The sequence below is a fragment of the Xiphophorus couchianus genome, chromosome 4 (assembly GCF_001444195.1).
Source record: "Xiphophorus couchianus chromosome 4, X_couchianus-1.0, whole genome shotgun sequence".
Taxonomy (NCBI): Eukaryota; Metazoa; Chordata; class Actinopteri; order Cyprinodontiformes; family Poeciliidae; genus Xiphophorus; species Xiphophorus couchianus.
In genome coordinates this window covers 34345059-34370983 of record NC_040231.1, presented here as the reverse complement: position 1 = coordinate 34370983, position 25925 = coordinate 34345059, and the positions used below count along the sequence as shown (strand labels likewise).

The 25925-nt window shown below is 40.5% G+C and overlaps 1 protein-coding gene and 1 long non-coding RNA gene across 2 annotated transcripts; one reads left to right on the top strand and one right to left on the bottom strand.

The window, feature by feature from the left end:
* Positions 1–13331: 13331 nt before the first annotated feature.
* On the top strand, positions 13332–15532 carry LOC114143150 (uncharacterized). The gene is made up of 2 exons (XR_003595178.1): positions 13332–14394; positions 14670–15532. It is a non-coding gene; the product is annotated as an uncharacterized LOC114143150 (long non-coding RNA).
* Positions 15533–16035: 503 nt separating this feature from the next.
* Positions 16036–17319, bottom strand: LOC114142729 (uncharacterized). The gene is made up of 3 exons (XM_028014142.1): positions 17191–17319; positions 16103–17029; positions 16036–16056 (listed from the first exon to the last, which is right to left on the bottom strand). Exons 1-3 carry the CDS (start codon positions 17317–17319, stop codon positions 16036–16038), a joined length of 1077 nt encoding a protein of 358 aa, XP_027869943.1.
* Positions 17320–25925: the final 8606 nt, after the last annotated feature.

Genomic DNA, 25925 nt, shown 5'->3' with positions numbered 1-25925 from the left:
CCAAGGTGTTAAATATTAATAATAGAATATAACCATAAAATATAAAATTTGTTAAATAAGTGGTGTAAGTACTTCAATATGACTGAATATAAATAAATAAATAAATAAGCATTCACATGCAAATATGTTAGTCTATAAATAATCTATAAATGAGTGCAGAGAAAATTATATTTAAGTAAAGTTACTAAGAGTTGGGCATTGTAAAGTCTGATGGCTACTGGCAGAAAACATTTTCTGTGCCACTCTGTGCTGCATTTTGGTAAAATGAGTCTCTGTAATGAATTAATAATGTAATGTAATGTAAATGAATTAGCGCCTTATGATAAATGACAGTTCACATCCAAGCTTAGTACAGCAAAACAGAAAGTCCCAAAATGCATTTCTTGCCCAGTCTTGGGAAAAAAGTTATCAATTTTCAGCAGTGCCCTCTGGTGACCAAAATATGCTACAACAGAGACTTCTTCTGTGGCGTTTCATTGACAGCTTAAAATCTAACAAACAACATGCTATCCCTAAATGAGCTGCATAGATATTGCCTTCTCATCCAAAATTCCTAATATTGTGACCATATTCCCAACATTTAACCAATAATGTACTGACAGTTTCATTCGCCTTAGGTCCAATAGTATTTCATCAGTTTCCATCTGAAGGGCAGGGATTGCAGAAGTTCTAAAAGAACCAGAACATATCCGGAGTGCTTCAGCTTAGATCCTGTCTAAATCTAATAAAAAGGAATTAGCAGCTAATTAATAAACAATGTATCCTTAATCCAACATAGACCAAATTAAAACATTATACATTGCGTTTATCAATGTTCTTCTGTACATGTAACTTAAATTAGAGTTTTACATCAAACTATACACCTAAGTACCTTATGTTATTGTTACGGTGCAAAACAATCAAAAGAGATTTGTTGATTGATGCTGCAACATTTAATTGAAAGTCTGTAACACAAAATAACTATTAGAAGTACACTCGCTACACAGTGGTGCTTATACAGAATCATCTTAGCAATGGTTATCTTTTTATCTAACGCATATTTCCCAAAAAAATCAACATAGAGTCAAACATAGCAGACATTCCTGATATTTTACATATCGCAGTTGGATTCAGAAAGGCAGCGGGTTTCTCCGTCTAAATACACACACCATGTTACTATTTTTATAACCAAAGTTATCAAATCTTTCTGATCTAACCCCAAGAGCATGACAAGTAAATAACACATAAATCAATATTAATTTACATCGACTATTACACCAACATGGCCTATGTGCCACATTACCATCTGCTTCAGTTTTTGCCCATCTAATCTAAGATCCACTGTAGGATTGGCCCTTTTCCTTGAGAAGCATATTGTGTATTTTTAACATACAAACAAAACCCCATTCATGTGACCATCTATCAACTCTATCATCGTTGATTGCATTTTATTTTTAAGATTGTTAATATTACCACCTCTCACCCATAATGACTCATGATATGCATAGTGCTTACTGATGCTGAAATCTATATTATTAAAGATTTAATTAATCATGTTAAAAAGTATTGGTCTACATACACTTCCTTGTGGAGTTCCATTTGTATAGTTCTCTCCTTTCTACATCTGATTCAGTTACTTTTTTTATTTCCTTGATTCATCGTTTGCCAGTCTATTTGCACTTCTTTTACAATAACCACCATTCATGCTACAATTATCTGAATCATCTAATACTTAGCATCTTTCCATCTCACTTTATGGTTTGATTTAATCTGTAATGAAATCTGGTCACACCTCTGTCACTTATAACTTTAATAAAACCTTCAAGCTAGTTTGTCTCTTAGCACAATCATCTGTGTCCATCCCTGTGTGCCGATTGTACTTCTTTTCTTCCCACCAACCTCTGTCCAACAATAGAGACCAACTACATGGACGTATTTAAGTGTGCAACACATGCAGATAAGAAATAAAAATGCATCAGCAAAAGAAAATCACTCTGTAGCGTTGCTGCTGTAACATAAAAGTAAAGGCTGAGTTACAGTTGCGCTTTTGAAAGTTTGCATTAAGCACACGCTAGAGAATATAGCAACGCTTATGACGCTTATGGTTAATGCGTAAGTTGGAGCCGTATTCTCAGAAAATGAGGCTTCATAGAAGGTTTATATAAATGCCAATGCAAGAGGACCTGCTCTGCAAGAGCATCTTCGAAATCATCCATTTGTGTGAACGGTGATTCTTTCACAGAGCACAGTAACTTGTAGATGAAAAGTGTCAATTCAATTCCAATTCAAAAACGCTTAATTGATCCCAAAGGGCTGTGACAGACTGGCGACCTGTCCAGGGTGTACCCTGCCTCTCGCCCGGAACGTTAGCTGGAGATCGGCACCAGCACCCCTCCCAACCCTACTAGGGACAAGTGTAACCTCTATAATCGTGATAGCTCAGTTCAACTCAGTTCTGCGTTGTGTGAATAAGGGCCAGGAGACAGGATGAGATGAAATGATTTTTATCTGTATGGAACAGAATAACAACTGATCAGGAATCAGGTTCATCACAGCGGGTACAGCACCTTACAAGGAATAGTATTTCATGTTAGCATCAAGCTAGCATAACATTTTACCAGAGCGTTAAACTCAGTGAACCTACCTCGCGCTCATCTCTCATGAACTGGCAATGAGATATCTGTGTTCAGTATATTTAACACTGCCAACCACCAGAAGGAGGTGCTGTTTCACCCATTACACAAGAGCCCAAACTTGGAAGTAATGACAAGTGGAATTCTATACATTAACTATGTTACACTCCCTCCTGCTGAATTCCACTTGCCCCAGTAAAACCACAGGTACAAACGCACAAAATGGAGTAAGAACTCTATTCAAATGCACAGGAAACCAATACACAACCACCGTTTCCAAAGTCACTTGTGAGGTACAATCACATCGAATTTACAGTTACAAATACCCAGTCACTTAGACTATCCCATGAGGATCAGCATGAGAAAAGGTTGGCCAGACCCCACCTATATACATAGGGGAAAACAAATATGTCCATTTACATATTTTGTTAATATGCAACTGCAAACTCACCTCGCAAATAGCAAAACAAACATGAAATATCAAAATTGTTACAAAACCTCAAGGTCAAAATTGAAACAAACAAAACTGTAGTTTTATAAGTAAGAACTCATCAAACTAATGCTGTTCTTTGGTGCATCATTTCAATAAGTCTAGTCACTGGTCTCAACAATCGCCCAGCTCTAGATCTACGGGCAGTTGCACCATCAACTACTGTCACTGTAGCAGTACTAGTAGCAGGTACATCAGTGAGAGTGTCCGTAACAGGAGCCGGAAAGGTCTCTGGGCAAGCCATTAGGACTGCTGAGCAACCAGAGTCTGCTGAACTGCTGTCCATCAAAGCAGCTCCATCAGAGGGTTGTAACTGATCAAGGACTGGGTGGGCTAGAGGCAACACCTCTGGTAGGGCATTAGTAGGTTCTACAGCTCCCTCCAGCACAGTGCCCTCCACCTGCTCAGCATCTTCTGCATCTGTCTCCCTGCCTGCTCCCAAAGGTAGGTCAGATACCCACACTCTTGTTCTAAACTCTGCTGATTCAGAAATTACATCACTGATTGCTGACCTCTTGACACTGAGGTCAAGTGAACTTGATGTCGGAGACAGAACAACCTCCTCCTTGTCATCCTGAGGTAAAGGCAGAAAGTTTATCGACATTATCAGATTGCGGTGAACCACTTTTACTTGGCCTGTAGTGGGATTCTGGATCCTGAAGGTGTGGCTCTCATCATCCTTTCCAACCATCACATACACCGTGCTATCCCAGCGGTCAGCAAGCTTCCTTTTTCCACGTTCTCCTTTTTTGGCCAGCAGTACTCTGTCGTTCACTTCCACCGGTACACCACGTACTCTCCGGTTGTATAGCTCAGTGTGACGCTGGAGCCGTTTAGTTGCTGTTGACTGGGCTACGGCCATAGCTTCTCTCATGTCCTTTCGCAGGGTCTCAACATAGCGATCATAGTCCACCACCTCTGGATCACTGAGCACCGAACCAAAGATGACGTCCACTGGAAGACGTGGCACCCTCCCAAACATGAGCAGGAATGGTGCATACCCTGTCGTCTCATGCACTGTACAATTGTAGGCGAATGTCAGAGATTTCAGGGCCTCAGGCCAACGATGTTTAGCTCTTGGTGGCAGTGCTCGAATCATGTTGCCTAGAGTCCGGTTCATTCTCTCACACGAGCCATTCCCCATGGGGTAATAAGGCGAAGTGTGGGACTTTTGCACGCCCGCCACATTCAGCAACTTTGCAATGAGCGAACTCTCAAAACTGGCCCCCTGATTGGAATGTAGTCGCTTGGGAAACCCATAGATGCAGAAGTAGTAAGTCCACAGTTGGTGTGCGACTGCTTTAGCCGACTGATTGGGGCACAAGAAAGCGTGTGCCATCTTTGTGAAGTGGTCAGTAGCCACTAGCACATCCAGTGAATTGTTTGAAGAATCCTCAGCAGTCCAGAAATCAATACTGACAAGTTCCAGAGGTTCCGAGGTCCTTATGTTTTTCAAAGGAGCTCTGGCTTCTGGCTCTGGTGACTTGCTGACAACACACCGTCTGCAGTGTTGTACATACTCAGTAACATCATGCACTAGGCCAATCCAATAAAACCTCTGTCTAGTCAGATACAGAGTCTGTTGCTGACCCTGGTGACCAGCCTCATCGTGAACACCTTGTAACACCTTCTGGCGCAGTGAGGGGGGGACAACAGGGGACAACAGAGGTAGGACTTTTTCTTTGTGACAGGGTTTTCAGCTACCCGGTACAGAACTCCATCTCTCAATGCCAGCTTTTCCCAGCCTTTCAAAAGCTTGAGGACTTCTGATGACTCCTTGACACGTTCCCTCCTGGAAGGTCTCCACTTCCTCTCTACAAAGAAGATCACCCTACTTAGAACCGGGTCATTTCTCTGCCTCTCCTGCAACACTTCAAGCGAGAGCACTTCAGAGTTGACTTTTGGGGTTGTTAGAACAGTCTGTGAGAACTGTGGCAGGAGAAAAGCATTCGGGCACACCACAGGACCATTTCCACTGCATCCCTGGAGTACAGCAGCAACCTCCAGTGATGATACTGCTCCCGTCTTAACAACCGCCACACCCTGAGATATCTGTGGGTTGCACTCAAATACTTCAGGTGGGTTGGCTGACCAGCGAAACACCTCCTGGATCCCATTAGCACCAACCACTGCCGCCTCTGCCAGCAGCTCATCATAAGGCATTCTTGTCAAACGGTGAGACGCACTAGACTGTACGAAGGGCTCTCTGCTAAGGGCATCAGCCACCACATTCTTTGATCCAGGGATGTACTTGATGTCGAACTGGAACGGCGCCAACCTAGCGATCCACCTCTGCTCACACGCATCCAGCCGAGCCTTGGACAGGATGTAGGTTAGTGGATTATTGTCCGTCCACACAGTGAATTGGTGACCTCTCAACCAGTGATGGAATTTGTCACACACCGCCCATTTTAAGGCGAAGAATTCCAGTCGGTGCGCGGGATATTTAGATTGGGCATAACTTAGTGATTTACTTGCAAAAGCGATTGGTCTGGCTGTTGAACCACCAGCAGGCACTTGTGACAGGACTGCACCAAGTCCGTCAGTAGACGCATCCACAGACAGGAGAAAGGGCTCACTGAAGTTCGGGTGGGCCAGCACCACACGATCTAGCAAAGCCTGCTTCAGTCGACAGAAAGCCTGCTGACAATCTGCTGTCCAATCCTCAGCACAGAACAACCGAGGAACTTCACTGACCTCCTCAGAAAGTGACATTTCTTTGGGGCGAGCTTGAGGTTATGATTCGGGAGTCTCTGGAAGACCATGTGCAGACGCTCAAGCGCTAGGTCTTCTGTTGGAGCAAACACCAGGACATCATCCAGATAGCACAGCAAGCTCATAAAGTTCTGGTCACCGAAGATGTTTAGCATCATTCTCATGAATGTCGCTGGACTATTACAGAGTCCCTGAGGCATCCGACTCGTACAATCCAAACGGCGATGAAAAGGCAGTGTACTTTCGGTCAGCCTCATGCACTTCCACATTGTAATAGCCGGAAGTCAAATCCATGGTTGAGAAAAAGGCATTGCCCCCCAAGGCTGCTAGAGCATCAGCTGGATGAGGGAGTGGGTGTGCATCCTTGACAGTGCGTGCATTGATCCATCGGAAATCATTACAAATCCGTAAGTCACCAGACTTCTTCCACACGAGTACCAGGGGAGATGCAAACTCACTGCTAGACTTCCGTATGATTTCACGCTCCTCCATCTCATCCAGTGCCTCTCTCAATTGAATGGTTTCTCATCCATGGCTCTGATGCGATGTAGAAAACCCGTGGCTTTACCACAATCCAGTTTATCCCTTGAGAAAATCGACTGGTATTGAACAATGAGCTCAGCCAGGTTAGCCTTATATTCAGGGGCAACGTCACATGACTCAATATCTATATCCGACAGTCCCAGTCCTCTAAGCCAGTGTTTTTCAACCTTTTTTGAGCCAAGGTACATTGTTTTCATTGAAAAAATCACGAGGCACACCACCAACCAAAAATGTAAACAAATGATACTCTATCGCCACCTATATTAAATATATAGTCATTTTTCTTTTCATAAACTTTTCCATCACTGTCATCACAGTCTTGCTAGATACAATGCTCTCACTGCTACCTGTCACATTCACGGATCACTAATTCTCTTGTTTTAACGTACAATGCTATGTACCTACTGCCATCTAGTGGTAAGGAAATTACATGATGATGCCGCTAGTCACTACTACTGCACACACACTCGAAGATAGCATATTATTTGCAGATAATTAATTTGTTTTCAAAAAATCTTTTTTAGACCATGGTGAAATTTCCACGGCACACCTGACAATCACTCACGGCACACTAGTGTGCCGCGGCACAGTGGTTGAAAAACATTGCTCTAAGCATTGCCTGAGGGGTGTCAACTGTACACGGTGTCACAAGGTGAGGATGATCTGGCAAGGTGGAGTCCTCTGAGACGAGGCTGTGTCTTGTACTGTTGTCCAACGGCACTTGTATTTGTTGATGAATGCCAAGTTGGGATCCAGCAAACATCTCCACTGAACAACAAGTACACACATCAGCCAACTTAGCATTACGTCTCAAGGTAACCGGCTTGTCTGATGGATTAATGACCTTTGATGGGAGCCACCCATCTGCTCTTAGAATTGACACCGACCTCCCCACTAAGACTGTCCTCGGTTTAGATCTTGCTGTTGTTGGCTCCACCACAACAGTACATCCAGCCAACAGATTATTCACCTGTGGCAACTTGCCCCAAATCAGATGCTCTGTCATAGGTTCAAGAGTAACAGCTCGCTTGATTTTGACAGTTCCAACTGCATCATGGACGTCTTCATCGGCAGCTTCCACCCTTGCCAACAAGCCTAGCATTTTCTGCTCTGCATCACTACTGTCACAGAGTGCTGTGGGGCCCTGGTTCTGGAGATCTTGCCTCAGCTTAAACCTGTTAAAATGTATCTCAACAGGTTACTGCCAACAATCAGTTCTTCATTCTGGTTCTCAACAATCAATGTCGGGACAATCACTTTGCAGTCATAAAGACCCATCTCCAGATCGCACATGCCAGAAGGTAAGGTCCTGGATCCCCCACACCCAATCAACACAGTCGCTGTCGGCTCAAGGGTGGGGCTCCTTAAAACATCCCTATGTAACAGCTGAGGTATTACTTTAGAGCTCAGAGTGCACGCCATCGACCCACTATCCAGCTAGGCTCTGACCGTAACCACTCCTCCCAGTGTCACATCTTCATAAAACAAGTTGTCATGCTGTTCGAGTCTCTGAATGTTTGGGAATATTGGTGTATATCCCATATCTCTCACTTCATATGCACTTTGACACATAGAATCCATGTCATCTTCAAAATTTGGAACAGGGGGATCACTTTTAGGCCCAACACTTTCCCCCACCACATGCGGGCCACTCAGTTTTCCTGAGACTGCACCACCTGCTTATCGCTCCTAGGCTTCCTCACCACAGCCCCTGGACACTCCGCTCGGATGTGGTCAGGTGCAAAACAGCTAAAGCACAGATGATTGGACCTGCAGTGATACTGAGTAGTGTGCCCACCCTCGCTGCATACAGCACAAGGTACGGCAGGCTTTACTTTCGTCTGCTGGTCCCCCTGTGTGTTTGCCTTGAACCTACTTTGAAACTTGTGCTGCTGTGGCTGCTGCTCCAGAACACGTTCGAGCAGAGCGATGACCTGGTCCAGGCGGTCCGGTGAGTTCTCAGCTGACTTCCCAATAGATGGTGCAACAACTGGGGCTGGAGGTAATACTTCAGTACTGAGTGTCGCACTTTGCACAGAGGAGGTGACTTCCTGGTGCTGGGAAGACCAGAAACTTGACATTCTGTGTTTGGTTAGTCGCTTGCGATTTCTGCAGTGTTCAACAAGCTTCTCGTGAATGTCAGCCACCGTCCAGTCTTTCAGCTGCCTACATTTGAATATGAGCAACAGTTCAGGGTCAGGGCAGTTCTGGATAAACAGACTTAGACTTAGACTTGTACCTTATTGATCCCTTGGGAAGACTCCCTCAGGAAATTGAAGTTACCAGCAGCTTTCAGGCAAAAAACAAAGATAACACACAGTGAGCAAAAGAATACAAAAATACAAATTAAATACAAAGGTACACACTAACCAAAACCTTAAATTATGCAAGAAAAACCTTAAATTATGCAAGAAACAAGGAATATGAATATAGAATATAAGTAAATATAAATACAACACAAAAAAAATGTAAGAATTTGGCGGATAGATTGACCAGTGATATCGTATTGCACTCTGTGGTTTGACCTGATAAGTATGGAGAAAAATACAAGGGGTCACTACTCCTTCCACCCTCTGTCCTGTGTCCCCCCCCCATGAGGAATTGTACAGTCTGAAGGCATGGGGGACAAAAGAGTTCTTAAATCTATTGGTCCGGCACTTGGGAAGCAGCAGTCTGTCACTGAACAGGCTCCTCTGGCTGCTGATGACGGCGTGTAGAGGGTGGCTGCTATCGTTCATGATGTCCAGCAGTTTGTTCAGTGTCCTCGTCTCTGCCACCGTCACCAGAGAGTCCAGCTTCATGCCGACCACAGAGCCGGCACGCCTGGTCAGTTTGGTCAGTCTGGACGTGTCCTTCTTGGATATGCTGCCTCCCCAGCACACCACGGTGTAAAAGAGGACACTGGCAATCACAGACTGGTAGAACATCCAGACCAGTTTGCTGCAGATGTTAAAGGACCGCAGTCTCCTCAGGAAGTACATCCTGCTCTGCACTTTCCCATACAGGTGGCTAGTGTGTTTTGACACCTGAGTGAAGTTTGTTTTGACCAATCCAGTTTACTGTCCAGCCACAGCCCGAGGTATTTGTAGGAGTCCACGACCTCAACCTCAATTCCCTCTAATGCGACTGGTCTCGGCTTTGGTCTGGACCTCCCAAAGTCTATAACGAGCTCCTTCGTCTTAGCGGTGTTGAGTTCCAGATGGTTTGTGTGGCACCAGAGAGCAAAGTCCCTCACCAGACAGTGATACTCCTCCTCTCTATCGTCCCTGATACATCCAACTATGGCTGTGTCATCAGCATACTTCTGTATGTGACACAGCTCCGAGTTGTAGTGGAAGTCAGAGGAGTACAGGGTGAAGAGAAGAGGGGCCAGCACTGTGCCCTGGGGGGCTCCTGTGCTGCTGACCACAGTGTCAGACACGGTGTCCTTCAGCCTGACATACTGCGGCCTGTTGGTGAGGTAACTATGGATCCAGGTGACCAGGTGCGGGTCTACTCCCACGCTGTTTAGTTTATCCTGGAGCAGAAGGGGCTGGATTGTATTAAAGGCACTGGAGAAGTCCAAAAAAGGATCCTCACCGTGCCGCTGCCCTTATCCAGGTGGGAGTGGGCCCGGTGCAGCAGGTAGAGGATGGTATCCTCCACACCAACATCTGACTGGTAGGCGAATTGCAGGAGATCCTGGGCATGTTCCACCTGGGGTCTGAGGAGGCCGAGGAAGAGCCGCTCCAACGTCTTCACCAGGTGTGAAGTAAGTGCCACGGGCCGAAAGTCATTCAGCTCGCTCGGCCTGTTCTTCTTGGGCACTGGGACGATGCAGGATGTCTTCCAGAGGGTGGGCACTTCCCTTAGCTGCAGGCTGAGGTTGAAGATCCGCTGTAGTGGCTCTCCCAGTTCAGTAGCGCAGGTCTTCAGCAGCCTTGGACACACCTGGTCCGGCCCTGCTGCTTTCCTGGGCTTGAGCTTCCTCAGCTGTTCTCTGACCTGGTCTGTGGTGATGTGGGGCGGGGGTTGTGCTGAGGTGTGTGGGGGGGTTGTCAGTGTAGTGTTGTCTGGGGGGAGGTGTGTGGTAAGGAACAAAACCGTTAAAATAATTTAAAAAATAACTCCACACTTTCTAGACTGCTCACCGCCACACTACCGAAGCGACAAAGAGTCCACACGGAGCACTGTGTCTGATAACCGGGACTGATGTGCCACCCACGATCCGCTGAGGCGCCGGGAAGTAGACGCATCCACCCGCGCTGAAGTTGTCGAAGAACTGGTCACAGGCACCAATGTAACCTCTATAATCGTGATAGCGCAGTTCAACTCAGTTCTGCGTTGTGTGAATAAGGGCCAGGAGACAGGATGAGATGAAATGATTTTTATCTGTATGGAACAGAATAACGACTGAGCAGGAATCAGGTTCATCACAGCAGGTACAGCACCTCGCGCTCATCTCTCATGAACTGGCCAACGGCCGTATTTAATACATTGATATTAGACAGAAATACAAAGAAATAAAACAATATGTACCTGTATGGAACAGAATAACGACTGATCAGGAATCAGGTTCATCACAGCGGGTACAGCACCTTACAAGGAATAGTATTTCATGTTAGCATCAAGCTAACATAACATTTTACCAGAGCGTTAAACTCAGTGAACCTACCTCGCGCTCATCTCTCATGAACTAGCAACGAGATATCTGTGTTCAGTATATTTAACACTGCCAACCACCAGAAGGGGGTGCTGTTTCACCCATTACACATGAACCCAAACTTGGAAGTAATGACAAGTGGAATTCTATACAACATTGAGAACAGCACAAGGCATTGTGGGATGCCCCCTCCAAGACCTGGACTCCATTTACATAGGCCAGGTCAAGAAGAGAGCTGGATCCATAGCGATGGATTCCAGCCACCCGGGCCACAGACTGTTTGTGCCGCTGCCATCAGGCAAGCGGTACAGGAATATACGGACTACAACAAATAGACTGAGAAACAGTTTCTTCTCCACAGCCGTCAGAGCCATTACTCCCTGCTGCCCCCACCTCCCACACATATCATAACCTCGCAGTCACACATATCCCCCACCCCCACACAGCCACATTGTTCTGCACTTTGCACTGTCACATTATCTGTACTTTGCCATAATTGGACCTGCTGCTACTTATTTGGATGGTTGAGTGCCTTTAGTTAATTTAGTTGTATATATTATTATTATTATTGTGTGTTTGCTTATTTCTACTGTATATATTTGACCTTTTGCACGGGAGCTGCAATGGAAATTTCGTTGAATTCTGTTCAATGACAATAAATGCTATCTAATCTAATCTAATCTAATTAACTATGTTACACAAGGGTGTAAGAAAATGATCCCAAAGGGAAATTAAATATTGTTGTTGTAACCCAGGTTAATATAGCCTCATTAAAAATAAGCCTTTCCATAGAAACTAGCTATAAAATGCATAAATAGGAAATAAATAAATAGAGAATAAATAGGTCCTAAAATAGTTAAAAATATAAAAAGTAATAATTACAAACATTAAGAATGCTGTATTTCATGTTATGATATTTTATTTGGTTAAAAATTTGTATTAAACAGAGTATTATTTTGTCAGCAGCTAAAACCGTCAAATTGAGTAAAATCTCTTATTCATAAGGGTCACATTGATGTGTAGCCCATGTGACTTGCTCCAGCCAACCGGGTTGCTACATTCTCCGGCGCTCGAAGACGAAGCAGAAAGAGCGAAGAAGAAGGAGAGAGAACGAAGAAGCTAAGAGTTGTGCTGTTGTAACAGGTGTTATCAATGAGTCTCAGAAGTCATTCAGGTGGGTCTCAACCAGATATTTTATTTTTTTTTTATTCTGGGGGAAGAAGGGAAAACAAATTAACAACCTCCTCAACTCCTTCTCCCTGCACTCCGGCTCCACAGCAGCGCAGAACAACGCTCTCAGCTAACATTTTTTTTCTCTCAGACTTAACAAAAGTTAACAAAGAAAAGAAATCTTCTCACAAAAATCATAAACTAAAAACAAGAGGAGAAAAACGCCACCTGGTGGCCACAACAACACATTATAGTGGGACAGAGTTAAATAAACAGAGATAAAAAGTATAAATTAAAAATAAAAACACATACCTGTGGGAAGAAGGGAAAACAAATTAACAACTTCTTCAACTCCATCTCCCTGCACTCCTGCTCTAAAAATGTGGAAATAAAAACAATGTTCAACCGAGCTGTGCTGGACTAGCACCGGTCGTTCGCGCCAAAATAAAAAAAAAGGAAATTATAATAAAACTGTTTATAAAAAAACCCCACAATGACGGTCAAAACTGCAAAATAACACACTAACAAACAATAATAAACAACATGTGGTAAAGACCTCAACATGAACAACATCCATACAGAAAAACAAACATATCTCAGCAGCAGACTTATCCACAGCAGCGCAGAACAACGCTCTGACGGAAAAGGGGGGGGGGGGGGGGGGCAGAGGAGCTACGAGGGCTGGAATAGACTACGGAAGCCCAGGAAACACAAACGAGGCGGAGAGCAGAAGGGCGACCCCCGCAGGCAAAAACAACAAAATAAATAAAAATTACTGAATAAGATAAAATTCACAAATTCTCAATATAAAGTGAATAAGAAATAATAATTTAACAAAAAGACACATTTGTAACTCTGTTACACTGTGAAAGAGAGGGAGATAAGAGAAAATAAACGATTAAAAAGTCTACCTGCTGACTGGAAACCTTTTCCATTCTTCGGAGGAGGAGCTTTCCGCATTTTTTTACTGACTGCGTTCGGAGTGTTATAATATGGAAGCCCATTTCCGCCATGAATTAAAAAAAAAGACCAACAGGAAGTCATAATTTCGACTTTCAAAGTCATAATTATGAGATTCAAAGTCATAATTATGAGATTCAAAGTCATAATTTCGACTTTCAAAGTCATAATTATGAGATTCAAAGTCATAATTATGAGATTCAAAGTCACAATTTCGACTTTCAAAGTCATAATTATGAGATTCAAAGTCATAATTTCGACTTTCAAAGTCATAATTATGAGATTCAAAGTCATAATTATGAGATTCAAAGTCATAATTTCGACTTTCAAAGTCATAATTTCGATTTTTCCAAAAAAGCAGACATGCTGTCTTGTGTGACATTTACACAGTATTCCATTTGATCTGTCTAACCAGGAAAACACAGATTTTTCTCCTATTAATGGATTATAAACAAATTGAGGAGTATTTCAGATGTGGTTTAACCAATGATGAAATTCTTGCTTTGCTGGCTGAGGTTCATGGGGTAATTCTTAGCAAGAGGACACTAGAAAGGATTCTTAATAAGAAGAAACTTTGGCGCCGAAAGAACAAAAGTGATGTGAGTGTAGTGGCAGCTTTCATTCGTCAGCAACTTGAAACCTCTGGACAATGTCACAGATATCGATGGATGCACCAAAAATGCTGGATGAATGGTATTGTTACAGACAGGGAAACAGTTCGAGTCCTTTTACGCTTACTAGATGGTGAAGGAGTAGACCTAAGGTCAAGAAATCGACTGAGGAGACGGATTTACTATAGTCGTGGTCCAAACTATGTTTGGCATATGGACGGCTACGATACGCTCAAACCATTTGGAATTGGGATCAATGGTTGCATTGACGGTTTTTCCAGAAGGCTAATATGGCTTGAGGCATACAAAACAAATAACGATCCAAGAGTCATTGCTGGATACTTCATGGATGCAGTGATTAAAGCTGAGGGTTGTCCTGAAAGACTTAGAGTGGATTTAGGGACAGAAAATGTTAATGCAGCTGACATGCAAAGATATTTGCATCTTACAGAAGACCAACCTCAAAGTGATAATGTAATATTTGGTCCAAGCACTGGAAATCAGCGGATTGAAAGATGGTAGTTGGCCCTGCGAAGTGAATGTATCCAGTTCTGGATGGACCTCTTTGACAAACTGAAAGCAGATGGACACTTCTCGGATAACTTCTTGGACAAAGCCTTGATCCAGTTCTGTTTTCTCCACATAATACAGGTGAGCTTGATTTGAGCTGCTCTGTCTTCTCACCTATTGAAAAAATTTATGATTGCTATAAAGTGGTTATAATGTGCAAAGATTTATTTTCTGAGTATGATACTTAATTAATAGCATATCTTAAATATTGCACAGATTGCATGTTTGGGTAGTTGCTTGATTTAAACTTCCCTGTTTTTGGATAAATAACAGTCATGCTAGATTTACACTTCCGTTTTACTTTTGAATGTTTATTTCAAAGCTATGAGTTTAGTCTGGTTTTTGTTTTCTTCTAGAAAGAACTAAATGAAGTTGTTTCAGCTTGGAACCACCACAGGATACGTCCAACACACAATTCACGAAGTCCTCATGGGCGACCATTCATGATGTACACAGTACCTCTGGTGTATGGAACCAGAGACTATCTACACAGCATTGATCTGAACAGGGTTGAAGCCTGCTTGGAAAACTGTGTTTTCAAAGACTTTCCATGCGATGAAGATGTCTTCAGTATCTGTGTGGACCTGATTTCAGAGCATAACCTGAATGTCACAGATGATGTGTTTGCAACAACTGATCTATACATAAGACTCAGACAACTGATTACCAGAGATTTGGAGCTGCATTGATAAATGTAAAAACATTTTGTTGCGTTGACAGTTTGCTACCTCGTCCCTAATTTGGACTTCAGTAGATATTTGATGACATTGTGAGTGGCAGCATTTGCTTCAACACATTGTTGCACCAGTATAAAGATGGGTCAAAGCCATTCACAAGCTCTGTAACTAAGCAAGAAGAGACACTAAAATAAGATAAATCATGCTGAGCTGATAAAATAAGTCTGACATTAGAAAAATATATTGATGCATTGGACAGATGATTTTTGGTTTTGATATTTTCCCTTTATTATCAATATCATTGCATTACAGTTTGAACATTATGCTGATTATTAAACAGGAAATAAAGGAATTGAGAACTGCTGTAGAAACCTCATTATTTTTCAGGTGTGCAACCCAATGCTGATTTAAAGCTTCCCCCGCCCCAAATAAATCACACATATAAACTGGAAAAAGCGGTTTATTGAACTTCAAAATTAAAGTCTCTATTTAGCTATTAGAGAAGCCTTTGAGTGTTTTAAAATAATTCTTTAAGATAATGACAATGCTTCAAGGTGTAAAAAAAAAGTGTTTTTTTTTCAGTGGTTTTCTGGTTAAATCTGATATTGAGCTACTGCAATGGCACCAATCTGTTATTGAAAATATTTTAAGGTTATGTTTACTTAAAACAAAAATATAAATAAAATGCTGAGTAAACAAAAGAAAATTTTTGAGGAATAAGGGTAAATGAAACACTTTACTCCATTTCTTCCATAACTGCATTTAAACAGAGTAGCAACATGTACATCCACTGAACATTTAAATTATGTGACTAATATAAGAAACAAAACATCAGAAATTATTCATAAATTATTTATGCAACTAAGGGCTGCTTGTTTACAAGCGCGGCGGCCATATTGTATTTTTAATTGTGTAACAAACCAGCTTTCGCAGCCTCAAGTAAAATTAAAAGTAAAAAAAATTCTAGTAACAATATAAAATATTTAAATTTAATAAAAAGAAAATATTGAGAAAATACATTTTACTGCCAACTCAAATTTATGCTTTAAACTTTAACTTTGGAGTACTTTAACAGAAAAAAAACCCAAAAACACTAGTAGTAGAGTACCTACTATGACATTGCAGGTCTTATAAATACTCCAGAGAAAAATAAATGGCTGTGGAGACAGAGGAAGGGTGTCATCAAGACTGACACTATCTGTGTCAGAAATGTGTCCTGTGAAAAAGGTAACAGTGCCACTGTCTTCTAAAATGTCCCCATTGATTCCTGCATCTAGCTCTTGGACATTGGACAAATCACCCATGTCATCAGTAGAGTAAACTAGGTGAACATTATCACTGCTGCTGTTTGTCAGGACACTGCTGGTTCCAACATATATGGCATCAATGCTGTCTGGTGCTTTGGATTGAGTCAGTGGTGTGCAAACTTGAGAGTGAGTAGAAAACCTTAAAGTGTCTTGGTCATTTCCACTGGGGTTGTCTGGTTCTGAGTCGCTGCCAGTGTCCTGCTTTTTGGTTGTTAGGTAAAAACGCAAAACAGGTAGTTTTGTCTGCTCATAAAGTTCTCCAACTGTAATATGTTCATCAAGTGAATGTTCCTGGAAATCTGTCATGTCAACCTCAAAATCTGTAATTCTTCCATGTGAATTTCTTTGAGACGGAAAAAACAAACCCACTGCCTTTTCAATTAAGTCATTTTTTCTACAGTCCTTTGACACATCAATTTTTCTTGTTCCACCACCTTTCTTTGTCCGAACTTGTAAAAGCTTCCCATCTCGAGAATTCATCCATCCTATCTCAACTTTTCGAACAGTTTTTTGAGCATTTCTGATGCTAACATTTTCTGAGATCTGCTTTTGATCATTGCCTTTGTTCCTTGAAATCTTGGCTCTCAATCGGTCAAAAGGTTTTGATTTCCGGCCAGCAGGATCATTTTCCCTTCGTCTGCAATATCCGAGAAGTGCCAGTCGGTCACCATAAGATGGGAGATACTCCTTAAGCTGCTCATCTGTCATGAACAGAAGGACACTGGAGTCAATCTAGAAAACAAAAGTTAAAACAGTTATTTAACCTATAAAAATGGGGGGGAAAACCCAGTAAAAACAGCCACATGATAAAACTGATCTGTCTTCACCATGTCTCTATAATAGTGTTGTATGATAACTTCTAAATGTACTGATTTCCTTAGCAATCTAGCTACCTTATCCTTATGCAGTCGTTGTATGACTTCCTCTGAAACATCCCGTGATTTTAAGAAGTCATATATATCATCCATCCTGTGACAATTACACACAATAACTAATGAATAATGTCTAATAAAACATAACATTCCAAAAAATTTATTATGAACATGAGAATAAGGTTGAATGATATTACTGAAAAACATTTCACGATACAAGCATTTTTTATTATTTTATATCAATTATTTTTTTTTTTATATCTGAAATACTGCCAAACTGGTGATGTGACCTTTCCCATTTTATCCACAGCTTTCACACCATAATGTTTTTTAAAAACATTTATGAGGCACAGTGGTGAAACATTAAACTGCTGCTCCGCAAGATACTCAACAGCTTGTTGCTAGTTCACCAGTGAGTTAAATGAAGCCATCAACCTAGATGAGCTAGCCTTGAGAGATTGAGAAGCCTTGACTGTGCCTACATCCTCCAGAATGGTATGTGGTTCTGAATCAGAGTTCAGAGAATATTCTATTGAATATTCTGTCAGACTTACTATCTATTGATATTGATCACCTGTGTATCGTGATACATATAACTGATTTATTGTCCAACCCTACAAGACAGATAGAAACTGTATTTCAGACTCAAGCTCTTGCTAAAATAAAGACAATAGACAACAAAACAGCTGTACAGATCTGCAAAAATAAACCAATACACAAAGAAACTACATAAAAGTAATAAAGAAAAATCTACCAGTGTCTCCACAACTAAATGGTAAAGTGTAGAGCTTAGGTCTGAAAGTTCTGTTTACATTTTTCCCCTAAAATATTTCAATGGTTGAACAATTCTCAAAATGAAATTCCCATCTTTATAAAAGAGTCAAGTGCATGAACATCATCAGAATGATTTTAGTTTTGATCTTAATTACTTTCATTTAAACAGATAATATGATAAATTGGATTTTCACAAGAGTTGCAACTTACCTCTGTTTAGGTTTAGGTTCAGGTCAAAGGAACCTCCTCTGTCTCTTTTGTAGGTATCCTGAAAGTTGAGTAAAGTTGAGGAGTTAAAATTTTCAACAGGGCCTGCCTGTTTTGGGGATTTTTTAAGTTCCTTGTTTTTCAATTTTTCTTATTTTGAATTGCTTTTGTAAATATTGTCAATGTAAAGCTGTAGATCTCCAGCATTAGCATAAGTGTACATAAAACTGCTAAGAAAACAGTTTGAAAACTGATGCATTTTGTACTTCCATATTTTACTCTTGTCTATGTATCAACAAAAACAATTTAACAGGAAAGATAGTGAATCACATTATGCATAACAAAACGTGCATACAACAAGCTGTGGAGCTTGTTTTAACCTACTAGCTATTGCTTGTATTAATGCCACAAAAAAATTATACATATTAACTTATTGAATTTTTGGAGTATAAACTTCTTATCGCACTCTGAAATAAAAACAATCTAATTAACGGACTACTTAAAAAAAACCCGGTTAAATATGCTATAACAAGGTTAGCACGCTTTGACGGTTAACCTGCAGCTAGCTCATCTTGCTAAAACAATGAACGATGTACATAACACCACGCATTCAAAACGAAGGAATCTAAACAAAATCAAAAAAGGCGAACCTACCTTTTACTGACTCTTAACGCAGTAGCAAAGGTTGGACCTTGGATTTCGGATCATATGTAACTGGGAGCTGGAGCGGAGCATGCTGTTATTCTAAGGAGGCTTGTCTCCAACTGCTTCGGTATCTCATAATTATGACTTTGAATCTCATAATTATGACTTTGAAAGTCGAAATTATGACTTTAAATCTCATAAATATGACTTTGAAAGTCGAAATTATGACTTTGAATCTCATAATTATGACTTTGAAAGTCAAAATTATGACTTTAAATCTCATAATTATGACTTTGAATCTCATAATTATGACTTTGAAAGTCGAAATTATGACTTCCTGTTGGTCTTTTTTTTATTCATGGCGGAAATGGGCTTCCATAGTTATATGTTACAGAACTGGAATTGGTGAGTTAAAAAGTGTATTTTATTTTCTGTGAAGGATGTATTTGTAAGACAATTTTATTTCATTGAAACGGAAAGCTAAAGTAGCACATTTATGTTGTTTTATGTTCAAAAATCGATGAAGTAACGGATGAGCTGGTGTGTGTGAAGCATGTTTCCTCCACACACACGATGTTCAGCCGCCAAATCGGCGAGTATGTTATTTTATTCAGTACAAAGTAAAGCTAAAAGAACTTTTGTTATGCTTTGTTGGTTATTAAACCAGGCCTTTTAAGGTTCTGCTGGAAATTGGACCGGGAAATTCCGAGTCGATTGCTGAGTTGGATTCCGCTAGTGAGAAACAAGATGGCGAGCCGTAACCCAGGAGCCCTGTAACCGCCGTCTAGCAGGAGCTACGCCCTCTGCTGGACATTGCAATTCATCCAAACTGGTATGACCTGCCCATGTTTTCCTGCTGAAATAGCACTGGATTCAGAGAAACGGGATTAACCCTTAAGGATCATCAGAAAGAAAAGACACTGATTTGAAGCACATGTTATTCGGTCTTTTGCTGGATTGTTTTTGTTGTGTTTTATTGTTTTTTCTTTTCTCGAACCACATTCAATATCCATTGTTATTGTTTAATGTGAAATTGTCTGTTGGTTATAATAGAAACAAGAAATGGTTAAAACAGGAAATTAAAAAACCTTAACTTCTTAAAAGAACTCTAAATAATTAAAATTAGATTTAAAAGATTAAAACAACCAAACTGTAAATTAAATAGATTAACAGTATCAACTTGAACTTACATGGAACTATAACCTAGGTTAAAATAAATAGTATCCTTTAATACCTAACATTAGGTTTAAAATTTCAAGCAGGGATAAATACAATATTCTGAAAGAAACGGGGAAACTATTTTGGATTTAATTTTGTGTCATTGTACGTCAATTGTTTGTAATATTGTTGTTTCTTTTCTTTTCAACAAATAATAAGCCGGCAGTTTAAACTTATTTTCTGGTCTGTGGTCATTAATACACCTGCACATTTCTCTACTCCCGTAGCCGAACCTAGCACTGGTCTGATTGTCTGTTCTATAAACTGTAAACACATCGTGAGTGATACATTGTAACCCATTAATTCAAAGTTTTTAAACAGTTATTGTAGATAGTGATGGCTGCTGGCAGGAAAGATCACTTTCTGTATGACAGTGAATTTGAAGAAGCCTCACATGAAGAGGATGGTCAGGATTGTCCATAATTTTCTTGACTATATGAAGAATCCTTCTTTGCATCATTATTTCCAGACATTACTTTGCTTTGTTTACATTAAAAATGAGATGATTGTGTATTATGTCAATTTTACATACCACTGCTCCTTTGAAGGAAGAAATAACTCCCACTTACAATGTCTGGAGATGGAATTGGAAGAATGCTTTCATCAAAACCTCCTAGCACATTTAACCAGGAGAGTAATATCTGAGACAAAATGTAGACAGATGATGAGGAGATCAACTTGGAACAGAGTCTAAGTGTTTTCCCCATCTTTATTTTTACAATTTTGGTATTTTTTTCAAGAACACGCAAAGCTGGAGAAATCACACATATTACCCCTACCAAACAAACAAAAATGCTGGTCTAACAAATTGATAACACATTAAAATGAAGAGTGTGTCATCAACCAGGCACTTCACTCAGCTTATGACATTTGTATAGATCACAGGTGTCAAACTCCAGTCCTCAAGGGCCGCTGTCCTGCAGTTTTTAGATGTTCCACAGGTACAAAACGCTGGAATGAAATGACTTAATTACCTCCTCCTTGTGCAAATCAGTTCTCCAAAGCCTTGCTAATGACCTAATTATTCTATTCAGGTGTGGTGCAGCAGAGGCACATCTAAACGTTGCAGGACACCGGCCCTTGAGGACTGGACTTTGACACCCCTGGTATAGATTGATGTGTTAGCATGTTTTCATTCTATTCATTTCATTCTGTTTCTGCTCTAGTTCTCTATAAATAATAATTGTGTTTTCCAGATATTGTGAACCTTTGTCCTTCAATTTTGCAGATTAGTCAGTGAATAAATATGCACGACAATAACCAGACAATGGTACTGGAGGCTTACACAAATCTATGCAGACTTAGTAGATTTTGGTATTTCCCCCCCAAAATTAAAAAGCTTAGCAGTTCTAGTGTCAAACAGGCACACACACTACGGCAGCTTTGTCTTTCAGAACATGTTGCACATGTTGTTTTGAGTTAACTGCAACTGTCAGGACAACCAGCCATCTTATCTGCACCTGCCACTGACACAGCAAATGCATGTCCACACACAAACACACAGGAGAACAATGTCCAATTGATTTACTACAAGGCATGCTGGGAGACTGACATCCAGCTAGATATTAATCAGCTGGGGAAAGTACGGACCATTAGTGTTTATGCTTTGTCTTTCAACAATTCTCAGTTTTGTTTTTTGTAATCAGAATATTTAGTGAAATTAAAAAAGATTCAACATGTACAGAAACTAAGAATTAGCAAATTATTATTGTGACTGTGTAACAATATAGCTCATAAATTTATTCATCCACTCACAGAAACAACAATGAAAACCTTAGCAGAATATATTTGAAGCCATGAATAATCACTTGCCTCGTCTCTGCTGTACATTTGTCTGACTTCTCAGTCCAAATCTGGGCAACTCTCATCTCATTCAGAAGAAACATTTGGCGTTCTTACGGCAAATACACACTTGCGGCTGTACGCTGACTGACAGGCGTGGCAGGTGGGGCTCCTCAGTAGCAGCGTCCCACCTGTTGAACCCAACCCCCTCCATGCCCACAAACATGCTCCCTCATAAATGCTTTCCCCGCCCCCTCGACTTCTGACCCCATGACCAACTTCCTATCCCCATGGGCAAGGTAAAGGCCCTCCTGTCTGTACCAGCAACCAGAATCCCAGCTTCATAAATAAAACCTGATCTTCCCCTGCCTGGTGAAGCCCACCGCTGCCGTTCACAGGAACCCCTGCCACTTGGGACCCCCTCCCTCCCACCTACTCTGACACTTCTTAACTTCCTGTTAATATTAAACCTTAAAGTAGAGAATAACAGACTGATGATAGAAATAGCTAGTGCTTAAATGTCAAACTTAGTTTTATTTTATTTCACAAGAAAAGATAAAACATAAGAAAAAGAAGTGGACAAGGAGACAGAATATACTTACATACTGATAGGATTAAAACCTTCTCCTTTATAAGTGATGAACTCTACGCCCCTGTAGTAACCCTCATAACTGAATTTGTCAGCTTGGTTGGCTTAAAAAAATTGAAATACTGAGTTGTTTTTTTAGAACATTTTTATTTTTACAGACCAATGGCATGTGGACCACCAAGTGTCTTTTTTTTCCCATTATTTTGTGTGTGTGGTGTTTATTGTGTGTGAGTGTGGCGTTTATCTTGTCTTTTTTATTTTTACCATATTACAACCTGTCAACTTTTCATATTCTCAGTTTTTCATTTACTTCTAACTATAGTATAGATACACTATAGTACAATGAGTGGTAAGGTTAGATTCCTGCCCTGGAATGTGAATGGCCTAAGCAGTCAAGTGAGAAGATCTCAGTAAACATGTTATTTTTTGTTATTTATTTTATGTTATTTTTTTCCAGGAAACTCATCTGTGCATCTGAGACCAAAGCAGACTAAAATCTCCATAGGTAAATCACATATTGCATTCAAACATTTATTGTAGTGCCAGAGGCGTGGCAATTTTAATTAAGAATAAAATACACTTTTCTTTTGATAAGATAATCTCAGACAAGAATGGGAGATACTTAATTGCTGTGGGTACCCTGATGAACAATCCATCAGGGTACCCAGTGATTGTGATGAATGTTTATGCTCCAAATTTCGACAGTGTTCTATGTGTAAATAACCTTTTAGCAAATAGAACATTTACTAAACTATATAACCTTTTTATATCCAAACATTTGTGGGAGGATCTTTTTGAGTTGAAACCCAACAGTAAGGTTTTCATATCACAAATACTGTACATACTATTATTGCTGCTTCGGGCAATCATTCAATAAAAAACATTGCTTCTAAATGGGAGCAGGAATTGGGTTTTAAAATTGGGAAAGATTATTGGGACAAAATAACTGACCGGATTCGTATATCATCATCTTGTGCTAGGCTTTCCCTTATTCAATTTAAGACAGAATACAACCTTCATTATCAAAATCAAGACTATCAGAAATATATCCCAGTGTGTGTGAACTGTGCAGCAGATGGAATGCCTCCCCTTGTGATTTAACTCATATCTTTTTCAGCTGGTCATTGATTCAAACTTTTTTTATTATTTTGTTGTGCTCTCTATGGTTTGAATGTTACACTAAAACCCTGCCCACTAGTGGTGAATTTTGATTTTCCTGAGAATTCCACGATGAACCTTGGTCGAAAGCAAATGTTATCACCTTTGCCTCATTATTGGCACGACGCCGAATTTTATTGACTTGAAAAGCTGCTCACCCCCTGGTGGCAACACTCTGAATGAAGGATGTCATGTCTTTCTCAAAACTAGAAAAAAAAAAATCAAGTTTAGGTAAACAGGAAATGCTGACAAGTTCTTCCAGATATGGAAACATTTTTGTTTGTACTCTTTGTACCAGAGTACAAAGAGTGGCAAATAAATTGCCACTGAAAATAAATTGCCACTTCTGTGATCACCTCACCACATTTAACTGATCCTCCAGCAGTTGTATTTCAGGTCATATTTTTAACATTTGCCTTTACGGGAGTTCTTTTTTCGAGCACACAGCTTTTAATCTTTTCCTTTAAGATTAAGGAAAATCTTAATCTGACAGAAAAACTTTAACATTACAGTTGCGTTTCTACTCTTTTTATGTAGTGAGTGACGTTTCAACTCCTTACCGAGAATAGTTGTAATCCACAAGTAAACAGACCCTCAACGGATCGTCCTTCATTGGTCTTTAGGGGAGAAATGTCCAACTGTCATTCTGCTACACACTTAAAAGTTGGATGTACTTTTATGGAACAAACCTTGTTGTGCACCTGGGTCTGCTCCCCCTCTGGCAGCAGACAAGGCTCCTTCATCATTATTGTAAAAACATGTTTGAAGTATGAGCAATCCTTACAAATGTATCGATAACACAGTAAGAATATATATATACTGTATAATGCATTATGCAATAGTATTGAAAATGTATGCAGTTGTTTTGGTTGAAGTACTTGTAGAAAACCCATCAGTGCACAGGAGGATTATGCAAATTCATGGATCCTAACCCAGGACCTTCTTGCTGTAATGCTACAGGGTTAAATAGCACAGTTTGTTCTTATTTATGTGAAAAGGACAGGGAAGAGCCAAATGAATCATCAAGCACCAAGGTGTTGGGTGTTCCATGAAGCCTACCGGCCTCTTACCCTCCGATGGAAAAAGATGAGTGAAATTGTGAGCAACATGAAAATAAACTGCCATACTTCTCAAGACTGTGGGGAGAGGAGTGTGTTAGCTGTTGGCATGCATGCCGCTGTGTAAGCTGATACGTTCGACTGTGTGTGAGTGTGCTCTGTTGGTAGTCAGGCCAACTGTGAGTCTGCTTTGAGTCGATGGATTTTCAGCAGGCTGCGGGTTCAGAGAGTTGTGATCACGACAATAACAGGTGCTGGGAGATGGAAACATGATCAGTTGGACACATAGCAGATGTAAGCTGTAATTGATTAGAATGAGTTTTATGACAGTCAGGCCTTAGACATCCAGCAACAGCTCATGCCTCATGGTGGTTCTTTATACCACAACTTCTTTTCAGAAAGCTGTGAATCTTTCTTATACTTATTGTAAAATAAAAACAATGACAAATGTAATTTCTTTGTCTCATTGAGATCCAAACTTACACTTACAAGAGATGATTGTGAATCTTCCTGACTGAACTATCGTCATCTACTGGGATAACTGTAGCCTGATATAAACTATCCCCTTGTACTACTCTTCAGAGTCTGGGCTGTCAGTTGTTAAGAAACAATTGCTTCCTGGAGGCATGGACTCTGTTGAAGTTTTACATTTTACCCGTGACATATGTAAGCGACAGTTTGGTGCTAAGAAGCTTATTGGAAATATCCTGTGCTTTAAACATCCGTCCTCCACTGCAAAGAGAGAACTGTGGAGTTGAGCCAGATGGCTAGTAATCTTAATTCAATATTTGGAAGCATGGCCAACACGGACTGAACGACTGCTTTCAGTCCGTGTCATTGCTAAAACTACAGGTAGACTACAATTCTGAAACAGCATAGAAAATGTATGTTATCATTTACAACTTTTGCTTCTGTTTGCTGATTGGCCTGTAGAAATTCTACCAGAGGAATCCAAGATAATGGGAGAAAGTCTCAATTGAGATGTAAGCGAGGTTTGAATCACGTGGTATAGCACATGAAGGCAATGTCTGGGCTAGGCAAACTTAATTATGTTTGAGAAATGACTATGGGTGCAATTTTAAAGTACATTTTTAAGATTAAATGTCATTGCTAGAAATAAAGTCGGATTGAGAAACCCTTCAGCCCGCAAGAATGAAAACTTTTAGTATCTATTTCACTGGAAATCCAGCAAACACTGATACCTGATTTTCTACAAGTGTCTCATGGGCTGAATGTCAGAACTGGAGGAACGATTTCACACATGGATGCATAAAGAATTTGCTTTTGTTGTTATGACGATCTGTGCTACCTTATCAGGTTCTCAT

Bases quoted from the DNA above. Each gene is read 5' to 3' on its own strand.
- LOC114142729 (XM_028014142.1), bottom strand. From the start codon at position 17,319: ATGTTATGTTTTATTAGACATTATTCATTAGTTATTGTGTGTAATTGT. The intron at 17,030-17,190 runs GTAGCTAGATTG...TTTGTTTTCTAG, and splicing joins AACGACTGCATAAGGATAAG to ATTGACTCCAGTGTCCTTCT. The intron at 16,057-16,102 runs GTAGGTACTCTA...TTTCTGTTAAAG, and splicing joins ATAAGACCTGCAATGTCATA to TACTCCAAAGTTAAAGTTTA.